General features: G+C 40.0%; 1 protein-coding gene across 3 annotated transcripts in view; it reads right to left on the reverse strand.

The window, feature by feature from the left end:
- Positions 1 to 4,153: 4,153 nt before the first annotated feature.
- The window catches only part of CAB39 (calcium binding protein 39), a 92,050-nt gene continuing 73,052 nt past the window's right edge, over positions 4,154 to 23,151 (reverse strand). For all 3 annotated transcript variants that reach the window (XM_004482485.4, XM_012521191.4, XM_023585770.3), the window contains exons 6-9: positions 16,089 to 16,148; positions 12,482 to 12,547; positions 7,325 to 7,468; positions 4,154 to 6,737 (exon numbers count right to left, since the gene is read on the reverse strand). In XM_004482485.4, the coding sequence (XP_004482542.1) occupies positions 6,549 to 6,737; positions 7,325 to 7,468; positions 12,482 to 12,547; positions 16,089 to 16,148 (459 nt within the window). In that variant the 3' untranslated portion in view covers positions 4,154 to 6,548. The remainder of the gene's footprint in view (positions 6,738 to 7,324; positions 7,469 to 12,481; positions 12,548 to 16,088; positions 16,149 to 23,151) is intronic.

Consider the following 23,151-nt stretch of genomic DNA (forward strand, 5'->3'; position numbering starts at 1 on the left):
ATCATCAGGAACCCCAGCAGGTGGCAGCCTCTGTGAAGCATGAAAGCTTGTGTTCCCTAGTAACCGTTTCTGGAGTAGTTGGTGGAGGCGAGTAGGGCAGTCAGATGTGAAATACTGGCAGGCAAGAAAGTGGATGGCCACTCCTAGTGGCAAGCCAAAGGGAGATCTCCTGAGGTCTTTCTGAGGGATTGGTTTCTGGGACCCAACCAGGAGGACTTTGAGATTTTTGTTCAGGAGATTGCTTACCTGGTCCTTCATGCCTTCTGGGAACTAGCTGGTCAGAGAAGTTTCCGGCTCTGTGAGATGTAGTGGGAACTCAAATCGTGTTGGAGGAAGAATGCTCTTTTATAAATCCAAGAGTAACTCAGGAGAAGTTACTCCGCAGCCTCCTCTGCCTTCCGAAGGGCATCTTTGGGGCGAGAACTTGGGAGTTCTCCCAGATGCAAATTATTCTGACCTCGTTACCACCCCCTTTTAGTGGCTCAGCTGAGGCCTGTGCCCCGTGTAGGGGCTATTCTTACCGGGTTTACCTCTGGCTGATCCAGGATCTGTCTGCCAAGCCTGATGCTGCATCTAGGAAGTAGAGCTTCATGCCAGCTGGGGATTATTAGCGGCCTCCTCAGAGTAGAGCCTTCCTGCTTTTGGGGAGCCACCAAAAGGACGAATGTTCTTGACAGTTGCTGAGAGTCTGGTTCCCATTTCTTGTGAGGGACACGGGAAGGGCCTTCTAGTTAGGCCACACGTGCTGGATTCAGCCGAGGTAGGTCGACAGAGGGATGAGCCTGAGCTGGAGTAGTGTGTTGGAGCAGTTGAGACAGGTGCTAGGGAATCCTTCCAAGACTGAGACTTGGGAGGCCAGTTTTGGGGATGAGAGAAGAGGATTAGCCAATTGCAGGGAGGCATTTAAACTGGTCCTTAGTGATTGGACTGACATCAGCAGAGGAAGCTCTTGGACTAACCATCAAAATCTCTGGGCTTGAGCAGGGGTCCAGGAATCACATTTAAAAACTCCTCTGGTGATTCTAATGAGGGGACAGGACTAAGAACCACTAAAGCCAAAGGGCTTGAGAAGCACAGAAAGCTTAAGTAAATGACCCGACCTGGCAAACCAGCATGAGGAAGGCCTGGAGCTGCACCTGAGAGGACGGACTCTCCTTGACCCAAGGGAACATCCTAAACCCGAGTCCACGAAATCAGAAAGTTTTGAGTGAGAGAGATTGAGGAATGTTGAACTCAGTAAACATTCTACAAATTCCATGAGTGGAGCTGGCTATCCCTCACCTGGTCTGAAAAAAGGACTTTGTGAAGAGGGTAAAAAGGCAGCCTACTCAATGGGAGAAAATATTTGGAAATCTCATATCCAACAAGGGTCTAATATCCATGATAGATAAAGAGATCCAACTCAACTATAAAAAGACAAGTGACCTGATTAAAAAATGGGTAAAAGACCTGAAGAGATAATTTTCTGAAGAAGAAATACAAATGTCGAAAAAACAGGAAAAAATGTTCAACGTTACTGCTATCAGAGAAATGCAAATCAAAGCTATAAGGAGGTATCATTTCACACCTCCTAAAATGGGTACTATTAACAGAAAACGACAAGTGTTGGAGAGGATGAAGAGACAGAACACTTACTTACTGTTGGTGGGGATGTAGAACAGTACAGCCACTCGTAGAAGTCTAGCAGTTCCTAAGGAAGTTAGAAGTAGATCTACCATGTGACCCGACAGTATGCGGAAGAACCGAGAGCAGAGACACCAATAGACTTCTGCACCCTGATGGTCATAGCAACATTATTCACAATTGCCAAAAGATGGAAACAACCCAGGTGCCCCTCAACTGATGGATAAATTGGTATTTACATATGATGGAATATTACTCAGCTGTGAGAAGAAGTCGTGAAACCTGTGCATGAACCTGGACGAGTGAAGCAAGCCGGGCACAGAAGGACAAATATTGTATGATTTCAACTATTATGAACTAAATACAATGAGCAAACTCATGGAGTTAATAGGTAGAAGAGAATGCTGTTGGAGAATGGAAAGATGAGGCTTAATCTGTGCACAATTAGTAAAATGTCTGTAAACGAAAAGGTAAAGTACATCATAGGATTTGTAATTGGTAGTGTTAACATACGGGTATGATAGTGGTTTTTTTTGAGTAATGAAAACGCTGATAATGAAGCAATGAATGCATAACTCTGTGATTATACCAAATGCCACTGAATGTACACTTTAGAAAAATTATATGGTTTATGAACAGAAAAATATTAGGGTGGCTTGGGGAAGAATACACCAAATATACGATTTGGACTAGTTAATAGTAATATTTTTGACGATGATCTTTCATAATGTTACAAATGTTTCACAATGCAAGGTTATTTGTGGTAGGGTCATGTGATGGGAGCCCTGTATGATGTAATGCATGCTTGTTTTTTAAGTCCACAATTTTTACTATATACTTAACGTTTACATACAGTCAATAAGTTGTTTTTAAAATGAAAAAAAAAATACCATTTCACACCCACTAGAATGGCTACTATTTTAAAAATGAGAAATTATAAGTGTTGGAGAGGATGTAGAGAAACAGGAACACTCATTGTCAGTGGGAAATATAAAATGGTGCAGCCACTCTGGAAGACAATTTGATGGTTACTTAGAAAGTTAGGTATAGAATTACTGTGTGACCTGGCACTTGCACAGTGATGTTCATAGCAACATTATTCACAATTGCCAAAAGATGGAAGCAACCCAAATGCCTAAACAAAATGTGATATATACATACTACGGAAAATTATTCAGCAGTGAAAATGAAGTTCTATACTTGCAACAATGTGGATGAACCTTAAAGATATCACATTGAAATAAGCCAGACACAAAAGGACACATATATGCTGTTACTAAAATAATTGGAATAAATAAACAAAATCAGTCAGTAACTAGAATATAGTTTACCAGGGGTAGAGGAGAGGATAGGGAATGGGGATTAAATCCTTAAATTGTATAGTTTCTTTTTGGGGTGATGGATTAAATCCTTAAATTGTACAGTTTCTTTTTGGGGTGATGGAGAAATTTTGGTAATGGATGGTGGTATTGGTGAACATAATTAACAGCAATAAATTATATATCTGAATGTGGTTAAAGGGGAAATTTTAGGTTATGTATATATATTAGAATAAAAATTTAAAAACCTAGGACTTGTGAACCCAATGTAAACCATGGACTATAGTTAATAGTACAATTTTAAAAATGTTTTCATCAATTCTAACAAATATACACACTAATGCAAGCTGTTAATAAAAGAGGGGAGTCTTTACGGGAAGTCTGTACTTTTTGCATGATTCTTCAGAAAACCTACAACTTTTCTAATTAAAAAAAAAAAAAAAAAAAAAAAAAAGACAGTGGGAAACAGACTTGGCCCAGTGGTTAGGGCGTCTGCCTACCACACGCGAGGTCCGCGGTTCAAACCCCGGGCCTCCTTGACCCGTGTGGAGCTGGCCCATGTGCAGTGCTGATGCGCACAAAGAGTGCCCTGCCACGCAGGGGTGTCCCCCGTGTAGGGGAGCCCCACGCGCAAGGAGTGCGCCCCGTAAGGAGAGCTGCCCAGCGCGAAAGAAAGTGCAGCCTGCCCAGGAATGGCGCCGCACACACGGAGAGCTGACACAACAAGATGACACAACTAAAAGAAACACAGATTCCCGTGCCGCTGACAACAGAAGCGGACAAAGACTACGACACAGCAAATAGACAAAGAACAGACAACTGGGGCTGGGGGGGGGAGGAAGAGAAATAAATAAATCTTAAAAAAAAATTTCCTTCCCACTAGTAACTCCACCAAGTACTTAGTCTAGTATTCACCATAGAATGTTAAAAAAGTCAAACCAATGAGAAAATATCTAGTCTCTAGATGTGACAGTCTAAAAAGTGATGCTATTAAAAGGCATAACAATAACTGTGAATTGTGGAAGAGAAATACATGAACAATGGAGAAAGATAAATAAAGCAGTTAAAATCTACATTTTTGGCTAAAAACTTGAATAGGGAATGAGATAGAGACAAGTGTTTCCTGTTAACAGTTTGTGACAAAATTTGTGGAGCGACTCCTGATGGAGTTGTTCAAGGTGACACAAATTTATACAACATCACAAAGACAATGCTGTTTCTCCAAAATTTTATTTTAATTTAAATTACAGGGCCAGCCAGATTTTCTGTTAAGAAATTCACGTTTCCTCAGGAGAAATGAAATGCTTTCATGACATTGTTACAATTGTATACATCTCTACCTTTTTTTTTTAAGGTTAAAAATCACACCAAATAACTACGTAAAATTAAACCTGTATAATGAGAAAAGAAACCACTTCCAGTATAATAGTTTTGGTAATATGAATATGTCAAATAATCATAACCTCAAATGCAACTTTTCAACTTTGAACGTTTTCACATTGTTTAAAACCCAAAAGTCTTAACTATCTCCACATACCAATTTGTTAGTAACAAATCAATGTTTTCTTTGACACACTGCACCCTCTCACTGTCTTCCCTGTAAAAGGCACTAGTGCTATGACATCACTGCTAAAGTGGAAGATGTTTTGTTGTTTAAAGTTCTAAGAACTAGCTTGGCAAGGAAACGTTTCTTCCACGAGCTGTAATTAATGTTCTCACACTACATCCAAATACACAGCACTAGACCACAAGAACTAGAACATTACATCATGGCCAAATCTGCCTTTCTAAACATCTTAGACATCTTCTTTTCAAAGAGATTAAATCGCTTTCTCTACTTCCAATAGAAAAACATAATAACTTTACACAGATTCTTGTGTAAAATAAAGACAGCCTCCGGAAAACCAATTATAATGGGTACTACCATTTAATTAAATAGAACAAAATACACTTACATTTTCTAGAACTGTTTTTGGTAACTGGTGTTCCTTGAATGTTTTTAACCTGCTGAAACATCAACTGAAAGTCTCATTTTGCTGGCTGATAAATAATTTCAATTAGTAAGAGAGGCTAGCAAAGAATAATTATATAAATTTCTTAGCTACAGCCATGCTGAATTTGAACTGGCAAATTCTGATTCGTAAGTTGTTAGTTGTGATCTTAGTATCACTAAGATGAACAGATACCATTCTAGTAACTTTACATAGATAAATTCTAGGAGACATTGTTCTGCCATGGTCACAGTAACAAAAAGTGGTGCAAAATCAGTTACTTTATAAATACTGATAATTTGCAGCATTAAGGAACAGGACATTAAAAAAAATAAATTTCCCCAGAGGACACCTGTCACTAGGAACTCTTTTTCTAAGAGAAGCCAAAGTTTTAATTATTCAGTTTCACAACTATTGTACTGGATTACTTACTCTAAGAAAGAAAAGGTGCTCTACAGGTTTCCCACACACACAAAGAATCAGCATTAATTTAGCATAATCTGTATCATAGGTCTGGCAAACTCATGACTCATTTCCAATGAATAAGGCCAAAATGCAGGAAAGTGTGGCTGACCAAGTTTCAGGTCTGTATTTCAGCCTATTGATGGCACCCCATTAGATAACTGAATACAAAGGGCTGGTTTACTTTTTTTCTTTTAATGCTGTGATTCTAAAATGTTAAATCAGCACTTCCATGTGATCTGAAGTATTTCAATTACATATGAGCATTCATTTTTTTGTTGCAAAAACTCAATATTAGGTAATAGTTACATACATACTAATACAATAACATTCCTCTGCTGTACAAATTAAATCATTTAAAAGAAATAAGCATTTAAGAATTATATACAAAAGAAACCTGTAAGCACTGTTGAAATGAAATGTGAGGTGTCATTGCTAGCTCTACTGTTTTAAAATACCTTCAAAAAGTAAAATTAACAAATACCCTTCAACATATCCAAGTTTACAAGTCAAGTCTCAAGAAAATCAAATTTCAAAAAATTCTAGAAAGCTGTGAAAAGCATATATACATTTTCCTTATGACCTTATGAAGCTTCACACTTTTGAGAAGATACTAAGTTTCAATATCACTTTCTTAGCATGTCATTTTTATCCCCCCAAGAAAGCTCACATCTTGGATACATAGCTCCCCTCTGATTTCACATAAAGCTCTTCTTGATCTTTCTTTAGTGAAGGCATGCCATCTTAGGTGAGACTACCAGGACCACACAGGTCACACCACTGTGCTCAGATCTTCAACAAAGATAATGGAAACACACGGGTGTAATCTGACACCGAGGCCCTCTTCCCTGAACCACACTGTCACCTATACATTTGCCTCATGAACCTAGCCGTTTTCAGAACTCCTATAGCAAACAGTCTTTGAATTCTGAAATGACACAAAGATCAAGAAAAAGTCCATGTGTGCTCTAGTGTGCAAGAAAGCAGCAGCTACGTTCTCCAACTTGGACTAAAAAAAAGTAAAACAAAAAAACCGTTCACTTAACAGCAGATTAGCAGTAATGTTCCTCATGAATCAGTAAGAGTGCCTGATGCTGAATAGCTAACAGCAAATGCTGAATTTGGATTTAATATTTTAGATGTTTATTGGAAATTAGGCTTCTTGCTGAGCTGGTCTCTTCAAATCCCTGATCTGTTTGACTAAATAGGTCTTCTCATCGTTAAATTGTTCATCCTCGGTCCTGTCATTCTGAAACTTGCTGAGGAACTCTATGAGTTTGGTCTGGTTCTTGAGGAGGATATCTAAGATGGGTTGTGTCTTGTTTGGATTGGCTACAAACACCTGCATGGAAAGAAACTGACATCAGTCCACAGACAACAAGCCACACAGAGACTTCTAAACTGCAGTTAACAGAGCACCTTCAGAAGACAGCACATGCTTTCCCCAGGGAGGTGGTGAGGGCAGGGAAGTCAGATCAGGGTTTTTGTTTTAGGAGATATTCTTTTACCAATTGGAAGAACTACATTTGGACACAAAAAGGACTGACAAGCTAATTCTACCAACTCTTGAAACACAATAGCTACTATTAAGCAGTCTTCTGGTTTTGCAATCAAATGGGCTGAATTACTTCTGAGCACAGGAGGTCAGATTGGACTTTATGGAAAGCATTAAGAAATGAATTACCTTTTACTTTGTGATTAACAATCCATGTTAAAGATAAATAACAGTTCTTTATAAATAAACTTTTGTTGTTCCCAGATCCAAACGGGCACACTCGGTGCCTGGGTTTTTCTTTTTAAATGTTGTACCACACAAATAGGAAAACTGACTGAATTGAATTGTACCGTTCATATTACCAAAAATGAGGTGAATAACAGAAATTTGTAAGCAAGATGAGATTTTTATTGTTTATAGTTTCAGTACTCTACCTTAAAAACATGAAAGGCCTCAAACTGGATGTTACGGCTTTTGTCTCGCAGAAGATTCATCATTAATTTGAGGTTCTCAGGTTTACTGATGTATTTTGTCATAATTGTGAAGTTGTGTCTATCTAATAGCAATTCACCGAGGAGCTGAGAAGACATTTAAATGGTTACTCTTATATTATCATTACCATCTGAGAAAAACCAGTCTTAAAAATAGTTCTATAATTGTCATTAAGAACACGGACTTTGGCCCAGTGGTTAGGGCGTCCGTCTACCACATGGGAGGTCCGCGGTTCAAGCCCCGGGCCTCCTTGCCCCATGTGGAACTGGCCCATGCGCAGTGCTGATGTGCGCAAGGAGTGCCGTGCTACACAGGGGTGTCCCCCGCGTAGGGGAGCCCCACGCGCAAGGAGTGCACCCATAAGGAGAGCCGCCCAGCGCGAAGGAGGGAGCAGCCTGCCCAGGAATGGCGCCGCCCACACTTCCCGTGCCGCTGACGACAACAGAAGCGGACAAAGAAACAAGACGCAGCAAAAAGACACAGAAAACAGACAACTGGGGGAGGGGAGGGGAATTAAATAAAAAATAAAAATAAAAAAAAAATCTTAAAAAAAAAAAAAAAGAACAGATTATTGGGAAGCGGACTTGGCCCAGTGGTTAGGGCATCTGTCTACCACATGGGAGGTCCACAGTTCAAAACCCGGGTCTCCTTGACCCGTGTGGAGCTGGCCCATGTGCAGTGCTGATGTGCGCAGAGTGCCCTGCCACACGGGTGTCCCCATGTAGGGGAGCCCCACGCGCAAGGAGTGCTCCCCGTAAGGAGAGCTGCCCAGCACGAAAGAAAGTTCAGCCTGCCCAGGAATGGCGCCGCACACACGGAGAGCTGACACAACAAGATGACGCAACAAAAAGAAACAGATTCCCATGCCGCTGACAACAACAGAAGCAGAGAAAGAACACGCAGCAAATAGACACAGAGAACAGACAACTTGGGGGAGAGGGGAGAGAAATTAAAAAAATAAATAAATCTTAAAAAAAAAAGAACAGATTATTAGTAGACACTCAAAAGATGAATGAATGAAAGTTACTGAGTGCCTTTTTTATGCCTCTTATGACCTGAAAGTTACTGAGTGCCTTTAATATGCCTCTTGCTATGTGAATATTGACTATTTCTTTAGGCATTAAAAACCTGTGGTAATTCTGACACCACTTTCTGAAGAGGACATTCAAAGCAGATTGGCCCAGCATCTAAGATAAAGGCTACTCTTTAAATGTGCCTTTCTGTTGTTCACTCACTAATAGATAAACTATTGTAGAGAATGTTCAGAAAAATTCCTGTTAACGAATTACAAACCCTAGCTTAATTTTAAAAATAAATTATTATTTTGTCTGGAATTTCCAGAGGATAAGGGATTTCATGTCCAGAGTTTCCTTATCTTACCTCTACATGTGTCAAAATCATCACTTTATCATACCTGATTCAGAAAGGTTTATACAAATGAGTATTTTCCTTTCCTGTTTAAACAAAGTATCCTGAAGATAATCCAATTTGTAGTTAGTGACCCCTCACCATCACTAATGTAATTAAGCTAAAAACTATCTGAGCTATCAGGGCTTACAAAGTTCCGTAAAGCTAACTCTACCATAAACGCCTGTAATGCCACTACTTGTTCTAAATTTCTTTTTCCTTTTCTGAAATCAGCAGTCACTTCTTCATGTTGTCAATGTGCTAACTTCTAGGTGAGGTTGAATGAGCAAGTGTTATAATCTGCAGTGGACTGGAAGCTGAGCTGCAGTCCTTGTGAGGAGAGGCAGTGAAACAGTGGTTGAGAGCCTCTGGCACCAGCGTGCCTGGGTTCAAATCCTGACTTCTTGTTAGCTATGCAACCTTGAGTGCACTATTTAACTTCTCTGTACTTGTTTCATCATCTGTAAAATGGGGTTGAGGAATAGTACTTACATCTCACGAGGGTATGAGAAATAAAATCATGAACCTAGACAAAGCACTAAGACTAGTGCATTCAACATACTGTTAAGCCTGAGTCAAAAAGAGGTGTGGAGTGAGGTCTGAGCAAAGGCCCATAATGCATGACAGAGCTACAATGCCTGGGTTCAATGGCTTTTGTTGTTTCCTTTTTGGGTTCTTGGCTATGTTAGAGCTATGTGAAATTTCCAAATAACTGATCTTTAGATAAGTAACATTATATTAAATATAAAATAAAGTGCTGTGCAAGAAAAATAAGCCTAATCTATTTAGGATTACAAATAATTCACAGGAAGAACTTGAAAGTTCAAACAGGCTTTTCATTAACCTGAATGACAAATCTACTACTTTCAAGGTGAGAAGCAACCAGTGTCCACTCCTATGATGACTCAAAAGTGAACATTAAGTATGTGAAGGTTTACGGCTTTTACGGTGTTCCTTTTTTATCATAGAAACCAAAGAAAAACTGAAAATAGATCATTTTGGTTCTTAGTTAAAGGAGAGACTGGTATTTCCTTAAATTTCACTGGACATAAAAATGTGAAGTCTTGCACAGGGAAGGCAAATTTGCTGAAAAAATACAGCAATAAATAAATAAGTTGCAAAAAAAAATGTGAATTAAAATGTCTTTAAAGTACCAATGGTCCTCAAAATGGTTCCATGTGTTCCTGAGGTATTCAATGTGGCCCACTACTAAAATATCTGCAGGAATGACTGATGTGCTTAACAGGCGTAACTAACATCTTACAAATTGCACCTTTTTACTCCTTCTGTTCATGTTGTTAATTCTGAACTGGCAAGTGGGTAGTCTCTAAAGCAAGGGTTCTTAACTTTTTTTGTTTCATGGACCCCTCTGCAGTTAGGTGAAAACCATGGACCCCTAACTAAGTCCACACTGTACTGTGTATTATTTAATAAATATATCACACCTACACCAACACGTCCCCAAAAGAATAATGTTTTTTAAATTTCAATTCAAGAGAAGCGGATTTGGCCCAATGGATAGGGCGTCCACTAAATGGGAGGTCCAAGTTTCAAACTCAGGGCCTCCTGACCCGTGTGGTGAGCAGGCGCACGCACAGTGCTGATGCGCGCAAGGAGTACCATGTCATGCAGGGGTGTCCCCCCATAGGGGAGCCCCATGCGCAAGGAGTGCGCCCCGTAAGGAGAGCCAACCAGTGTGAAAAAAGCGCAGCCTGCCCAGGAATGGCGCTGCACACATGGAGAGCTGACGCAGCACAATGAGACAACAATAAGGGACACAGATCCCTGGTGCTGCTGACAGGAATACAAGCGGACACAGAACACACAGCAAATGGACACAGAGAGCAGACAACAGGAGAGGGAGGGGGTGGTGGAGGGGGGAAGGGGAGAGAAACAAAAATAAATCTTAAAAAAAAAAATTCAATTCAAGCTCACGGACCCCTGGTTAAGAACCCCTGCTCTTAAGCTTTTCTCCTTATCCAGGAAGCCCAAGGATCCAGAATTTGACCCAAGTCCATTGATTTGCCAATTAAAAAGTGGCTTTTCCTGAGAAAAGTCCTAGAAGCTACTATCCTAGGCAATCCTGTCTAGGCCTCCTTGGCCTTAGAAGACACTGGCTCCACCTGACTTTGCATGTTTGTGTGACTACTGGGGAGAGGAGTGTGTCTTGATCCTCAGAGAGGAAGAGGTTCCTGCCATAAGGCCACTTCACTTTCAGGAGCACAGGGGGAAACACCACCGGGCAGCTACACTACACCACACTAATGAACAGGGAAAAGAAATTCTTTAAACAGCTATCCAAAGTACTGTACCCATCTAAAGACGAAAGGATTGTTCTTATCAGCTATTGGAAGACTAGAGGGTATTATCTAGCCAGATACCTGGAGATGGGAAAGAGGTTAAGAATACCCAACACTGGACTAAAAGGATTTGTGGGAGGCTAGGCCCAAGCAATAGCCATTAATTGAAAGCACCAGAACCTATAAGGACTATTTTGGGTAGTGACACATTTCCAAGCTGTAGCTGTTCCTTTATCCTTGACTGTAGGACTTATAGTGTCCTAGAAAGAGTAGGTAGCCAGAGGGAAAGGCTTCTTCTGGAAATCTGGATGGTAGAGAGTGTTCTTATCAAAAGACACTAAGTATTACAGATGCTTCTAATGTCCTTTAGTCTCTTTCCATAAAAGGATAAAATACAGAAAGGTGCTGCTATCCCCCAGGACAGGAAAGGAAAGAAGGAATGGCATCTTGGTCCAAATAAATTCAGATACCTACGGTAGGTCGGAACTCTGGACAGACTAGACTTTAAAGTGGACCTGACAAAAAAATGAATAAATAAATGGAACTGATTTTCCTGTGCAAACCCTTTGTGATTCCATCTACATTTCCAGCCAGAATTTCTTGTAAGAAAGGACCTACTTAAGGAGAGAATGAGGAGTATATGTTTATTAGCGCCTATGAGAAGAATCTTCTAGAGCAGAGGTTAGCAAACATTTTCTGTAAAGGGCCAGTAAGTAAATATCTAAGACCCTGCAGTCCATACCATTTCTTTGTCAACTATTCAACTCTGCTGTAGCAAAGAACCATAGGCAATATGCAAATAAGTGAGCATGTCTGAGTTCCAATAAAACAATTTACAAAAACAGGCTGGATTTCACCCATAAACCATACACAGTTTGCTAATCTCTGTTCTAGAGTTTTAAGCCTCAATTGTAACATTTTAGGTTTTGAATTTTAACTATCTGTATCTTTTGACATGAAGCAGCCAAAGCTGTCTCTGGCTCATAGTTTTACTGATCATGCCCACGACCACGACGGCGCCATGCCAGCTAAACACCTGCCACCATTTCAGGCAGCATCCTAGGAAGCACAACAAATGGACTGCCTTTAGTTGTGATTTTTTATAAAGTGTTTAAAATATGCTTCGAAATCTAAAATATTGCCATTACTAAGAAAATCCTTTTCAAAATTCCGTATACTCCACTTTTGTGTCTCCAACTTATCAGCAGGTGAGCAGGTGCCCTGCATGGACCAGTGTTGAACCCTGCTCCTAACCTTCTGACCACGGGTGAGTGTATTCCCCCCCACCCAAAGTCTATGACCCATACCAGTAAGTCTACCCCCTGTGCCCCCAATCCAAATAAATTTCATACAGGGTAAATAAAAACAACTACATAAAAAACACTGCCATACCTTGAGTGACTGTCTTTTTGTTACATAATTTTCTGAATGAAGTAACTTCTCATATTCACTGAAGAACTAAGAGATAAGAAAATACATCTCAGGGTTATTAAAAAAAAAAAAAAAGACTGGTAGAATACGTTTTATAAAACTTGAGTACAAATCTTGAATATACCATAAAGGCCAATAGTTGCCCATGCTCTCCTACTCCCCTACTCTTGTCTGTTTCGTACACATCTTCTGGTGTGTGCAGAGCACCCAGAGGGTGACACCCTCAAAGTATTGCTCATCTGTCACCTCCATGAAGAGGACCCATGGGACTTATTCCCTCCCAGCTCTAGTCAGATTTAGAGACAGCTCAAATCTGGTGCTCTTTTGTCACCCCAGACTTCATATGCACAAAACATAACTCCCTTTCCTCCCACCTTTTCCCATTTTTAAGTCAGCTCTCATTTCTTTGTATTAAATTAGAAAATTGCTACTTTTTACAGATGAGAACTTGACTAGTTTGAAATACAACCACCATGGAAAAGTGACTGGTTCTATCATTGCATCAAGCAAGGAGAGAATAATATAATTAGAAGTTAAGAGAGGAGAAATTCAGTGTTGGGTTAAACACTTAGATGTCCTAGAGAAGGTAGGACTTCAGCTCAGATTTGAAGAATGGGAGAGGTTTTGTTTAGAAATGCGGGGAAGAAAGATATTCTTGGGGAATAAAAAGGGATGGATATAACCTGGGAGAATGTGAAAAGCTGCAGATCAACAAGAATAGTGGCATAGGAGAGATAGGCAGAGAAGCCCGATTAAAGCAGGGAAGGAGGAAATGGGAAGTGAGGGACACACAATTAGCCAAGGCTACAGTTGCTGAGGAGTTTGATTGTGAAAGGAAGAGAAAGGCTGTTAGCCAGCTTTGTAGTACTAGCATGATTCTGTTGGTCACTGATGCTTTACTGAGACTTTTATTGGTTTTGGTAGGGTTGGAAGATTTACCATTTGAACTTGCTAAGATTACCTTATGCTTATGCTTTATGGTTGGTCCTTAACTATTAATCTGTGGTTTAAAGCAGGAATTGGCCAGAAGAACAACAGGTGATGTCCTTGTTTTGTAAATAAAGCTCTACTGGAATACAGCCACACTCGTTTATGCATTGTCTTATGGCTGTTTTCATGCTATAACAAGACCATATGTTATAACAAGACCATATTTATTGTGTGGCCCTTTACAAAAAAAGGTTTGCTGACCTTTGGTTTAGAACAAAGCTGTAGTGCTTGTAGGTACCTTCTTGTTTTACCTCTAGGCAGAAGTGGGGTAGCTACCTGTTTACTGTCCAAGCAGGTTAGATTTCTTTCTTCTAAGAAAAGGATGTTAACCCTAGTTTCTCCTCAAATGATCATCAAATTGATGATCAAAACAACTGGACCTGCCTTTAATCAGTAATCTGGGATTATCTACATCTCAAGTTTTTGACAGAAAACACAATTGAAAATTTTCTGCTACATAATTCTTAAGATAAATTTGGTTACAAGTAATCATTTTCATGGAGAACTGCTTGAGGAGTATTTAGGTAGTCCATGCCTTTCTCCAGACAAGTTAGAGTCCCCCAATTTAGGAATAAAGGTTTAGGTCAGACAGAGGATAGGCAATAAACCCAAATTCCCATTTTGGTTCCTAAAGATTTGCTCTCAGGGAACTGGATTTAGTTTGGCATTTTTGTCCTACCGAGCTACCCTGGATAACTGTATATGCTATGTTACACTGGCAATGCCATTCCCCTTTATGAATGTCAGCGGGAGAAATCTGTCTCAGGTCCCATTGCTAGAAATGCTGTTTCTTTTGAGCAGTTAATACATATTTTATTTTATAGTTAAGTTATTGTGACCTTTTCATTTATTTTGTGTCAATCACCTCACCTTTATTTAAGCACCCATATTCTCTCACTTTTTTTGCCCCTCCCAAAGATGCGACTGCACTGTACGTGTTTGTTAGCTGGCACGAATAAAATTTTAAAAAATGTCTGTAACCAATGTCATTCATTAATACATGTAGGAAATGATTTTACAGCAAAATTAAATGAATTTCACTGCCTGCAGTTGTTTCTTGCAAATTAGTCTACATCTTTGATTGTCTTTATATGAAGATATAGGTGTATTTGAAAATCTTTGAAACCATGTGCCAATAGTAATAAATTGCTAACGTTTATTAAATGTTTACTATGTTTCAGGTTGTACACACACTTTACACACACATTCTCATTTAATCCTCACAACAACCCTAGGAGACAGGTACTGTTAGGAAACTTAAGTTAATGATGCTAAGGGTAAATGCGGCAATTGCCTGAGGTCTCATTAGCATGTTGTGGGGCTGGGACTTGAAACAAGACTCTAGTTAGTCTGATGCCAAAGTACATGCTTCTAGCTACTCTAAGAAGACACTGAAGAAAATGACATTGCTCCCATTTTAAATCAACATACATACAAAAACAAACACACCCATATCTAAACACACATGGGTAGAAATAAAAATAAATGACTAGCAATGGATAAGCCATTCTGGAGGCTGTGAAGAACTTACTATGTACTCGGCATTGTGTTGTGATGCCATTAAAGTGCAACGTGAAGCAGGGGAGGAAAGAACACAAAGGAATTGGAATGCATAGATTTTGGCCTCCAAGAATCACATAATCTACTTGAACAGCAAAGTGAACAACGAAGTATTAACAATACTGAGGATTTCAGAAATTCAAACAGCTAGTGGACAAATAAAAACCTAAGCCAAATCTTGTGGGATAGAAAGGAATTTTTAAGTGGATTTTTATTATTATAAATTCTTTAAGAGTATTTCTCAGATCTTGGACAGTATTAAAGTTACAATACTATTGCATAGAAAGTGCTTATGGGTATTTTGGGATTCATGAAAAAGGTACAACTGGTGCATGGTTGAAGAGATCATTCTGATTTGACGCTGTAGCCCTGGAAGGTTGTTGTGAGGATCAAAGGAAATCAAATCTATCAAAGCACTCTGAGATCATTTACAAATCTCTGGGGCATCATTATCAGAAGTCCAACATCGACTCGGAGCTGGAAGGGACCTTACCGATGAGCTAGTCCAATCCCCTCATCTTACAAACAAGGACTGACTTCTAAGTCCCAAAGCGGTTAACTGCCTTGGTCATGGCCACAAAGTAGTTAGCAGCAGAGCAGAAGCAGAACCCGGAGTCCTGCCTCCTCTAGTCTAGTGCTCTTCTCATCCTATTAGCTGCTGCCTCCCTCTCTCTCTATGTGTAAGCAGCAGGAATGTGGAGCAACTGATGGAAAAGGAAGGAAAAGTTAAACGTCAGATAATAATTTTCCTTTTATCTTAACTGTATTATCATTCAGCAGCAAAATGCCTTATTTTATTCTTCCTAAATAAGAAAAGATGCAAAGGGCAGTGTGCAATCAAAAAGATCATGTTCCACTTCTGACTGGCTAACACTATACACCATTTCAACAGAAAAACAATTACTGCACCATTTAAAAACATATGCAAAATAAATATCCTGGTATGAAACCTAATTTAAATCTTTTGTTTCTGAAAACTTACAATTTGCTATTTTAAAATAATATTTCATATACTTACCCTATCATAATGCTGTTCCAAAAATTCTGCACTGAGCAACTTATGTCTCGTAAGTAAATCCTAGAAAAAGAATGTATGCGATTTTTAGTTACTCTTTTTCAAAAATGAGTTCTAAAACATTCCATGCCATTTTACCTGATAAAAGTTCTTATTAAACATCTTGGCACAAATTTTACTGAAAATGATTTTTATATGAGCAACTAAAATCATTCATTTAAAATTTTGATTCAATCAGTATCTACCGCTTTTAGAAACAGAAATGAAAAAAACCAAACATACAAGGCAATGGAGAAATAAACTTTAAAAAGTGTGTGTGTGGAGGGGTGGGGGATGAGGAGCTGAAGGTAAGTGGTTGCGGAAAAACATCAAATAGAAGAACACTATGCCGATTTAGGGGTCCTGGTAGAAAAAGGAAATTTTTATAAATCACACTGGAGGTCCCAATTTCTTCTTCCTAAATGAAATGTAATTATTTTTGTCAGAGGTAGGATATGTTTTTAAAGCTCCATCTTATTATATACATTAGCTTTTAAGTAAGCAGAAAAATGCTGCAAAAATGCAGAATTAAAAATTACTTTGACCTTTAGTCCAATTCTGCATTACAGAGCTAATGCTTTGCTCCAGGGCTTTCTCAAAGACTAGCTCAAAGATCATTCATTCAGAGTACCCTACGTTCCAGGTAAAGTTCTAGGTGCTAGGGCTATAAAGGCCAAAAGACATGGCCCCTGACTTTGAGGACCTAGAAGACAGCACTGGATTAGCCATGGTCTCACAAGGGAGGAAAGAAAATGGGAACATGTGACAGCAGGAGTGGTTGCACAATATTTGATGAATTAATAAAGTTCCCTTTAGAGCCATCTACTACAGAGATGGTGCCAATAAACCTCTTTCTCTAAACCAACTTTTCTTAATTTGTTTTCTTTTCTGTTTTTGTTTAAAGGTGAACCATGTTACAATGAACCAGTGTCTCCTGAAGTGTGTCCGAGTCTAACACTGACATCGAGATATGCTCCAAGAAACTTTCCACAGTAAGACAAATATGGAAAGTGCTACAGCTCTAGTTCCCTCTGGAGAGCCATCAGGTCTCTGAGAGGTTCTGCATGGAGCGCTCTCCCCTCTCCTTCTCTCCCCCCCACTTAACTTTCTATTAACAGCTTCCCTGAAAGGTCCTCCCACAGGCTTTCCTCTGCCTAATTACCCGATTCATCCCTCAGGTCTCAGGTCTCGACTCAAACATCACTTCTCTAGGAACCCTTCAGATTGGTTACTAGCACCAAAGCACTGGGCACAGTTGTGACTTTATATCTGTTTGTGGGATAGTTTGATTAATGTCTCTTTTCCACTAGGTTGTGGGTTCCATAAATGGAGGAGTCATCTCAATTTTTACTAACCTTTGTTGTTTTTTTTGTGTCTTTATTTTTTAAATATTATATTCCAAAAATATGAGGTCCCCATATACCCCCCACCCCCCTCAACCCACTCCTCCCCCCATAACAACAATCTCCTCCATCATCATGAGACATTCACTGCACTTGGTGAACACATCTCAGAGCACTGCTGCACCTCATGGTCAATGTTCCACATCATAGTCTACATTCTACTATGTTCCACCCAGTGGGCCACGGGAGGACATACAATGAACTGTCCCTACAGCATCACCCAGGACAACTTCAAGTCCCGAAAACTAACCTTTGAACCCCCAGCACCTATGTACTGCCATAGCACATAGTAAAAGCTTGATAAACACGTAGGCAAATAAATGAACAAAAATCAGAGAACATGTTTGGGAAAACATCACATTAAGCAATCTTCAAAGTCTGTTTTTAAGAAAGCTTCTAGCCCATTACAAAGATTTAGTTATTTAAATAGTTGAACAGGGTATGCACCATCTGTCCAGATTATAACAAGGATGACGAGGTAGGACTACCCTTTTTTCCCAACCCCCACTTTGGGGAGTGAATAGGCAAACTTAGAAAACCTGGAGTTATTTTGTGTATCCTCAAGAGTCTAGCAGAAGTCTTAATGAAGGATTCCCTATATGGGAAAAAAAAGATAAAAGTGGCAGAAAAATTTCTATCATCTTAGTAGATGGCCCATCGAGTCAAATGCAAGGGAGAGAGAAACATGAAAACTTTAAGGGGAATATATCCAGCACAGAAGGCATTCAGCACATGTTAGAGAGCACTCAGCATCTTTGTTTACAGCAGGTTTCCTTCCCCCTGCCATAAACAATCCTGGTCACATAAATAACCCTGATCATAGGGCCAGGGTTTGTCTGTATGGCTCACTGCCAAATCCCTAGCACCTAAACAACAGTGCTTGATACAGGGCAAGCATTCAGGATGGTTGAATGAATTGGATGAACAGATGAATAAGTGAATTAAGGGATTAATGTGTCATGATCCGTTTGAGACTTTTTTTTTTTTTTTTTGGCTCAATCAATTCTCTGGAGGCCAACATGAAGAAATACAGGGGAGAGGAACTCACCACCACTCACTGTACTGTCACAACCTGATGAAGGAGAATGCCAAAGAAGTGCTGAACGATGCTGGCTCTTAACTAGGGTTGGATTTTTAGTAACAGGTAGAAGGTATCTACTCCATAAAGCCAAGGTCCTATAGGTATAAACACACTGTTCAACAAATTTTTACTGAAGGTTTGAGTAAGGTGACTATTTACTCTGAAGGATGTATGTCAAGTAGGAGCAAAGAAGCTCACAGTAGTTGGGCTAGACATAAGAAGGGGGATCTCTCCATTTAGGAGAAAGTCTCCTGGTTATTATATCATTTAAGGAGACCAGGAAGCTCAGGAAACTCTCATTACTTTTGATGCTTGTATCTAAGAATCAAATTTAAATGGCCTTGGAGTAGGAGAGAGGAAAAGGGACGGTGAGACTGCAGAAGTAGAAGCTGGATCCCAAGGCTTGGCAGGGTAAGAGTCCTTTGTTAAGTAGAGTCACTGCAGGGCCTGAAGGGTAAAACATTGGTAGGAAAGAGGCTGCTAAGAAGGGATACAGAGAAAAGGCTAACAACTAAGCTGGGAAAGGAGAAGGTGGGACTTGGGCAGTACCACTTTCTACTGAGAAATGAGAAGGATCTTAGTCCAGGGGCTGGGCTAAAAGCTTTGGAGAGTAAAAAGTATTAACCAAATTGGACAGAAAATGAAGAGAAAAGATTAAGCTGTCAGTATCTGATCAGAGAGACACGAAATTATTATAAAAGGGTGCATGTAATATCAGACCAGCAGAGTCACTAGGTCAGTCAGCAGAGAGGGAGAAGGAGAGGATTTCTATCTCCCACCTATCTGAATTCTAGTATTTCCAAGGTCCTGGTATAACCTGGAGAAAAGTCAGGGCTCATATCCCAAGTCCAACAGATTGAATAGCCAAGTTTTTGGGTGGGCTGAATAAACAAAAAACCGAAAGCAAAAACCCCTCCTAAATGTTTTGTGAGTTTGGGTCTCAAACATCAAGGGACAAAGACATCCCCAAACCCCTGAAGAAATACTGCTAACCCGAGGGGCAGATTTTCAAAGAGCTGGGACAAGTCACCTGGCCCAATTTCCTACTTGACGTTTGACTCTATGCCCAAGGTCAATGAAGTCAATTCTTCCAAATGAATGGTATACCATTGGAACTCTTAAAGAGTTAGGAAGTCTCTCTGTGTCCAGATTATTTCAAAAAAACATCAGAGCCATCAGAAGTACATTTAATTCATTTGCTGTAGGACCCACTTTCAAACACAAGTGGTGTTCTCATGGCAAGTCTCTACTGAGTCTTCTCTTCTCCAGGCTAAATATATGCAGTTCCCTTTAACCACTACTACAGTGACAGGGTTCTGAGTTCCTCTCACTTTCTACTGTCTTCTGAAAGTCACCCATTTGTCTATGTGCCTCTCAAAGTGTAGGGCCTGGAAGGTAACACACATATGTGTTGTTACCTGATCAGTTTACAGTGGAGTGAGTCCATCAATCAACTCCCAAGATTACATACTATATGTTCACATGTAGCTTTGGGGGTAGCAGCAGCATCCTGTTTAATTTTACTGGATATATACACAGCCTTTGCTTACTCAGTGTGACTCACTCTGTAGTCAAGATTGGCTGGGTTCATATTCTGGCTCCCTCATTTTTCTGTCTGACTTTACTCAACATCTCTAAACTTCAGTTTCCACATCTTTCCACATCTCTAATGGAGAAAACATTTCCTTTATAGGGCTGTTTGAATACCCCACAGAATTATCTCCATTTCAGTAGTTATTAACTATTATCATGACACTCTATTCCCTCATCCCATATTTATACAGTTGTGTCCTCATGTGGGAGGCCTCAGCTATGCATTATTTAACTTTATCCTGTTTCTATTCTGGCCTCTGGATCTTTATGAATCCTTACTTTAGGATCCACTGTCATCTGCTATCTTTTCCATCATGGTTATCACTTATATCACCTACACACAGTTGATAAGTATGCCATGCCACCCTTTAACATTTTACTAAAAAATGTTTCAATGGGACAGGGCTGACTAGAGACAAAGCCCAGTAGTAACCTACTAAAACTTCTCTCGAGTGATGGCAACCCATTTGCCAGCACCTGTGGACATAGGACTCAATTAGTTATAAATCCACTATCCTAAAATTCCATCTATCTTATATTTTTCCATCACAGTGTATTTGTATACTTATTCCATGTCTAGCATTTCTCACTGTCATAAGAGAATAATTAATAGCAACTATTTATTGTACACATACTATAAAGAAGCAAAATAATTCTGACACACCAGTATTATTATAATTTACAGATGAGGAAACTGAAGTTAAACCAGCAGCTCAGCTGGGATTTGGACCCAGTCAGCCATACTTTTAACCACCCTGACCTATTGGCATCTATGAGATTGGTATGACTGGACTTACTATTAGTGAACAATGCTGTTGAAGTATATGGTTTCCTTTCCAAAAGGCTCAGAAATCCTCTTTGAGATATACATTCTAGAACCTTATACAGGATTAACATCAAGTTCCAAGCTCTACCACTGTCTCTGGGGAATCTACCTTCTGTAACTCTGGAAAATTGGAAATGTATTTGTTGACCTTCTGATGCCTCTGCCCATTGCTGTAATTCCTAAAAAAACAAAACAAAACAAAACAAAAAACCAGAAATATTTGGCCATCTAATTTTACTATCTTAGTACACATTCATTGTAGTTAAGAATCGTGGAATCATTTAGGGCAGTAATTTTAATTTTCTATAAAGACTCAGCACTTGTTCCAGGCGCTTTTAAATCCAGGGTTATGGGTGAGTCACATTTATTTGAAAATTTTTGTGAGTAAAGAGCATTTTCTGGAGAGATGGCTCTTCTCGCATTCTTAAAGGATGGCAGGAACCCCGGTTCTATCTACTTTCCCATGATAAAAATATAATTCTTGGGAAGCGGATGTGGCTCTAGCAAATGAGCTCCTGCCTACCACGTGGGAGGTCCGAGGTTTGGTTCTAGTGCCTCCTAAAGATGATGAGCAAGAAGACAGGAAGCTGACGTGATGGGCAGGTGCGCAAACTGATGCAACAAGCTGATGCAACAAGAGACAGGAGAAAAATATAATGAGAGACACAATAAAGCAGGGAGCAGAGGTGCCTCCGGCCATTAGGCACCTCCCTCCCACGTCAGAGGTCCTGGGTTTGGCTCCCGGTGCCTCTTGAAAAGAAGACCAGCACACAAGAGACAGATATAACAAATGCAAACAATGAGGGGATGGGAAGAAATAAATAAATTAAAAAAAAAAAAATTCTCTACAAAGAGGACAAAATCAATCAGGAGATGAACAGCTCCTCTTCCATCCCCATCAACACCTTTGGAGGAAAGCTGTGAAAGCTGGGAGATTATCCCTTCTCATCTTTCTCCTTGCTCTGACATAGTTTCTTTTAGGGATGGAAAGCAGTTTTGGTTTGCTTGGTAGTTTAGCCATCCTGAGGGATGGGTCTGCTCTCTTCTCATATATTGTCTTGGTTATGATCTACTGCACTTTGTTTCCTGGAGGGCTCTGTTCAGATGCCTCTTTATTAGCTTGCCCTTCTATGTAATCAGGATCATCTGAGAGACAGAAGCCAAATTAGGTTCTCAACACTTTCTTCTAGAGCTCATGCCTTAGAAACCTAAGCTCTTTCGTAAAGTCGCCCCTTTTCAAGTGGAGACTACCTGCCTGGCTCTGCCCAGTTTTTTCCTCTGTGGCACCTAGACCGCACAGGGTTACTTTTTCCACAATAATTTCATTAACACCATTTTTTCTGTGTTGAGAATTTAATTCAAAGAAGCAACTCTAATTGACATGAGCAAGGCCATTCACAACTGTCAGACACTGTAAATCACATTTCCAGCAGAGTTGACACATTTCCTTCACCTTGTGGCCAGTTTTGCCATCTCTGTCAGGAGCACATCGTCCATGCCCTCCACCTGGTCAGGCAGCCTGCGTGCTTCCTCCCACACCACAGCTGCTCCTCTCTCCTCTGACTTCCTCATGCTCCCCAGACTGTTTCTACTATTGGGCTTATGACTGTCCTTCCACACAAGTGTATGTCTTCTTGACATCAGTGCCACCACACACATCCCTTCGTAACAGATCTGTAGCTTCTGAGTGGGTATTTCCTCTCCTCCACATATTCTAATCACGAGTCCTATGCCTCCAAGTTCAGTGAGACCTACGACGCCATATTTACCACTCTGTGCTATAATCTCAAATTCACTTTTGCTTAGCACATTAATAGTTGAGGTCTTACCTTAAGCTTTGGACACTCTCTGTAATGCTTCAGAAAAGCCCATACCTCTCACACCATGACCGTATCCTCATTCAATGAGAAGCCCTCATAGCCAGGTTCCTAGGCTTTCATCCTATTTTAAGGGCTCCTCTTTTACCCAGAGACCAGGATGTGTGCTCATTATGTCAGGGACGCATTTAAAGTTATAAAACTGAGCTCTCACAAGAAAAATGGCCACTCCTCAATGTTCATGATTTCTGAGCACAGCAGTTTCCACGTCCATATACCACATTTTGATTGAACAGTAGTTCTAAGT

This window comes from Dasypus novemcinctus, chromosome 7, assembly GCF_030445035.2.
Source record: "Dasypus novemcinctus isolate mDasNov1 chromosome 7, mDasNov1.1.hap2, whole genome shotgun sequence".
In the NCBI taxonomy this organism is placed as follows: domain Eukaryota; kingdom Metazoa; phylum Chordata; class Mammalia; order Cingulata; family Dasypodidae; genus Dasypus; species Dasypus novemcinctus.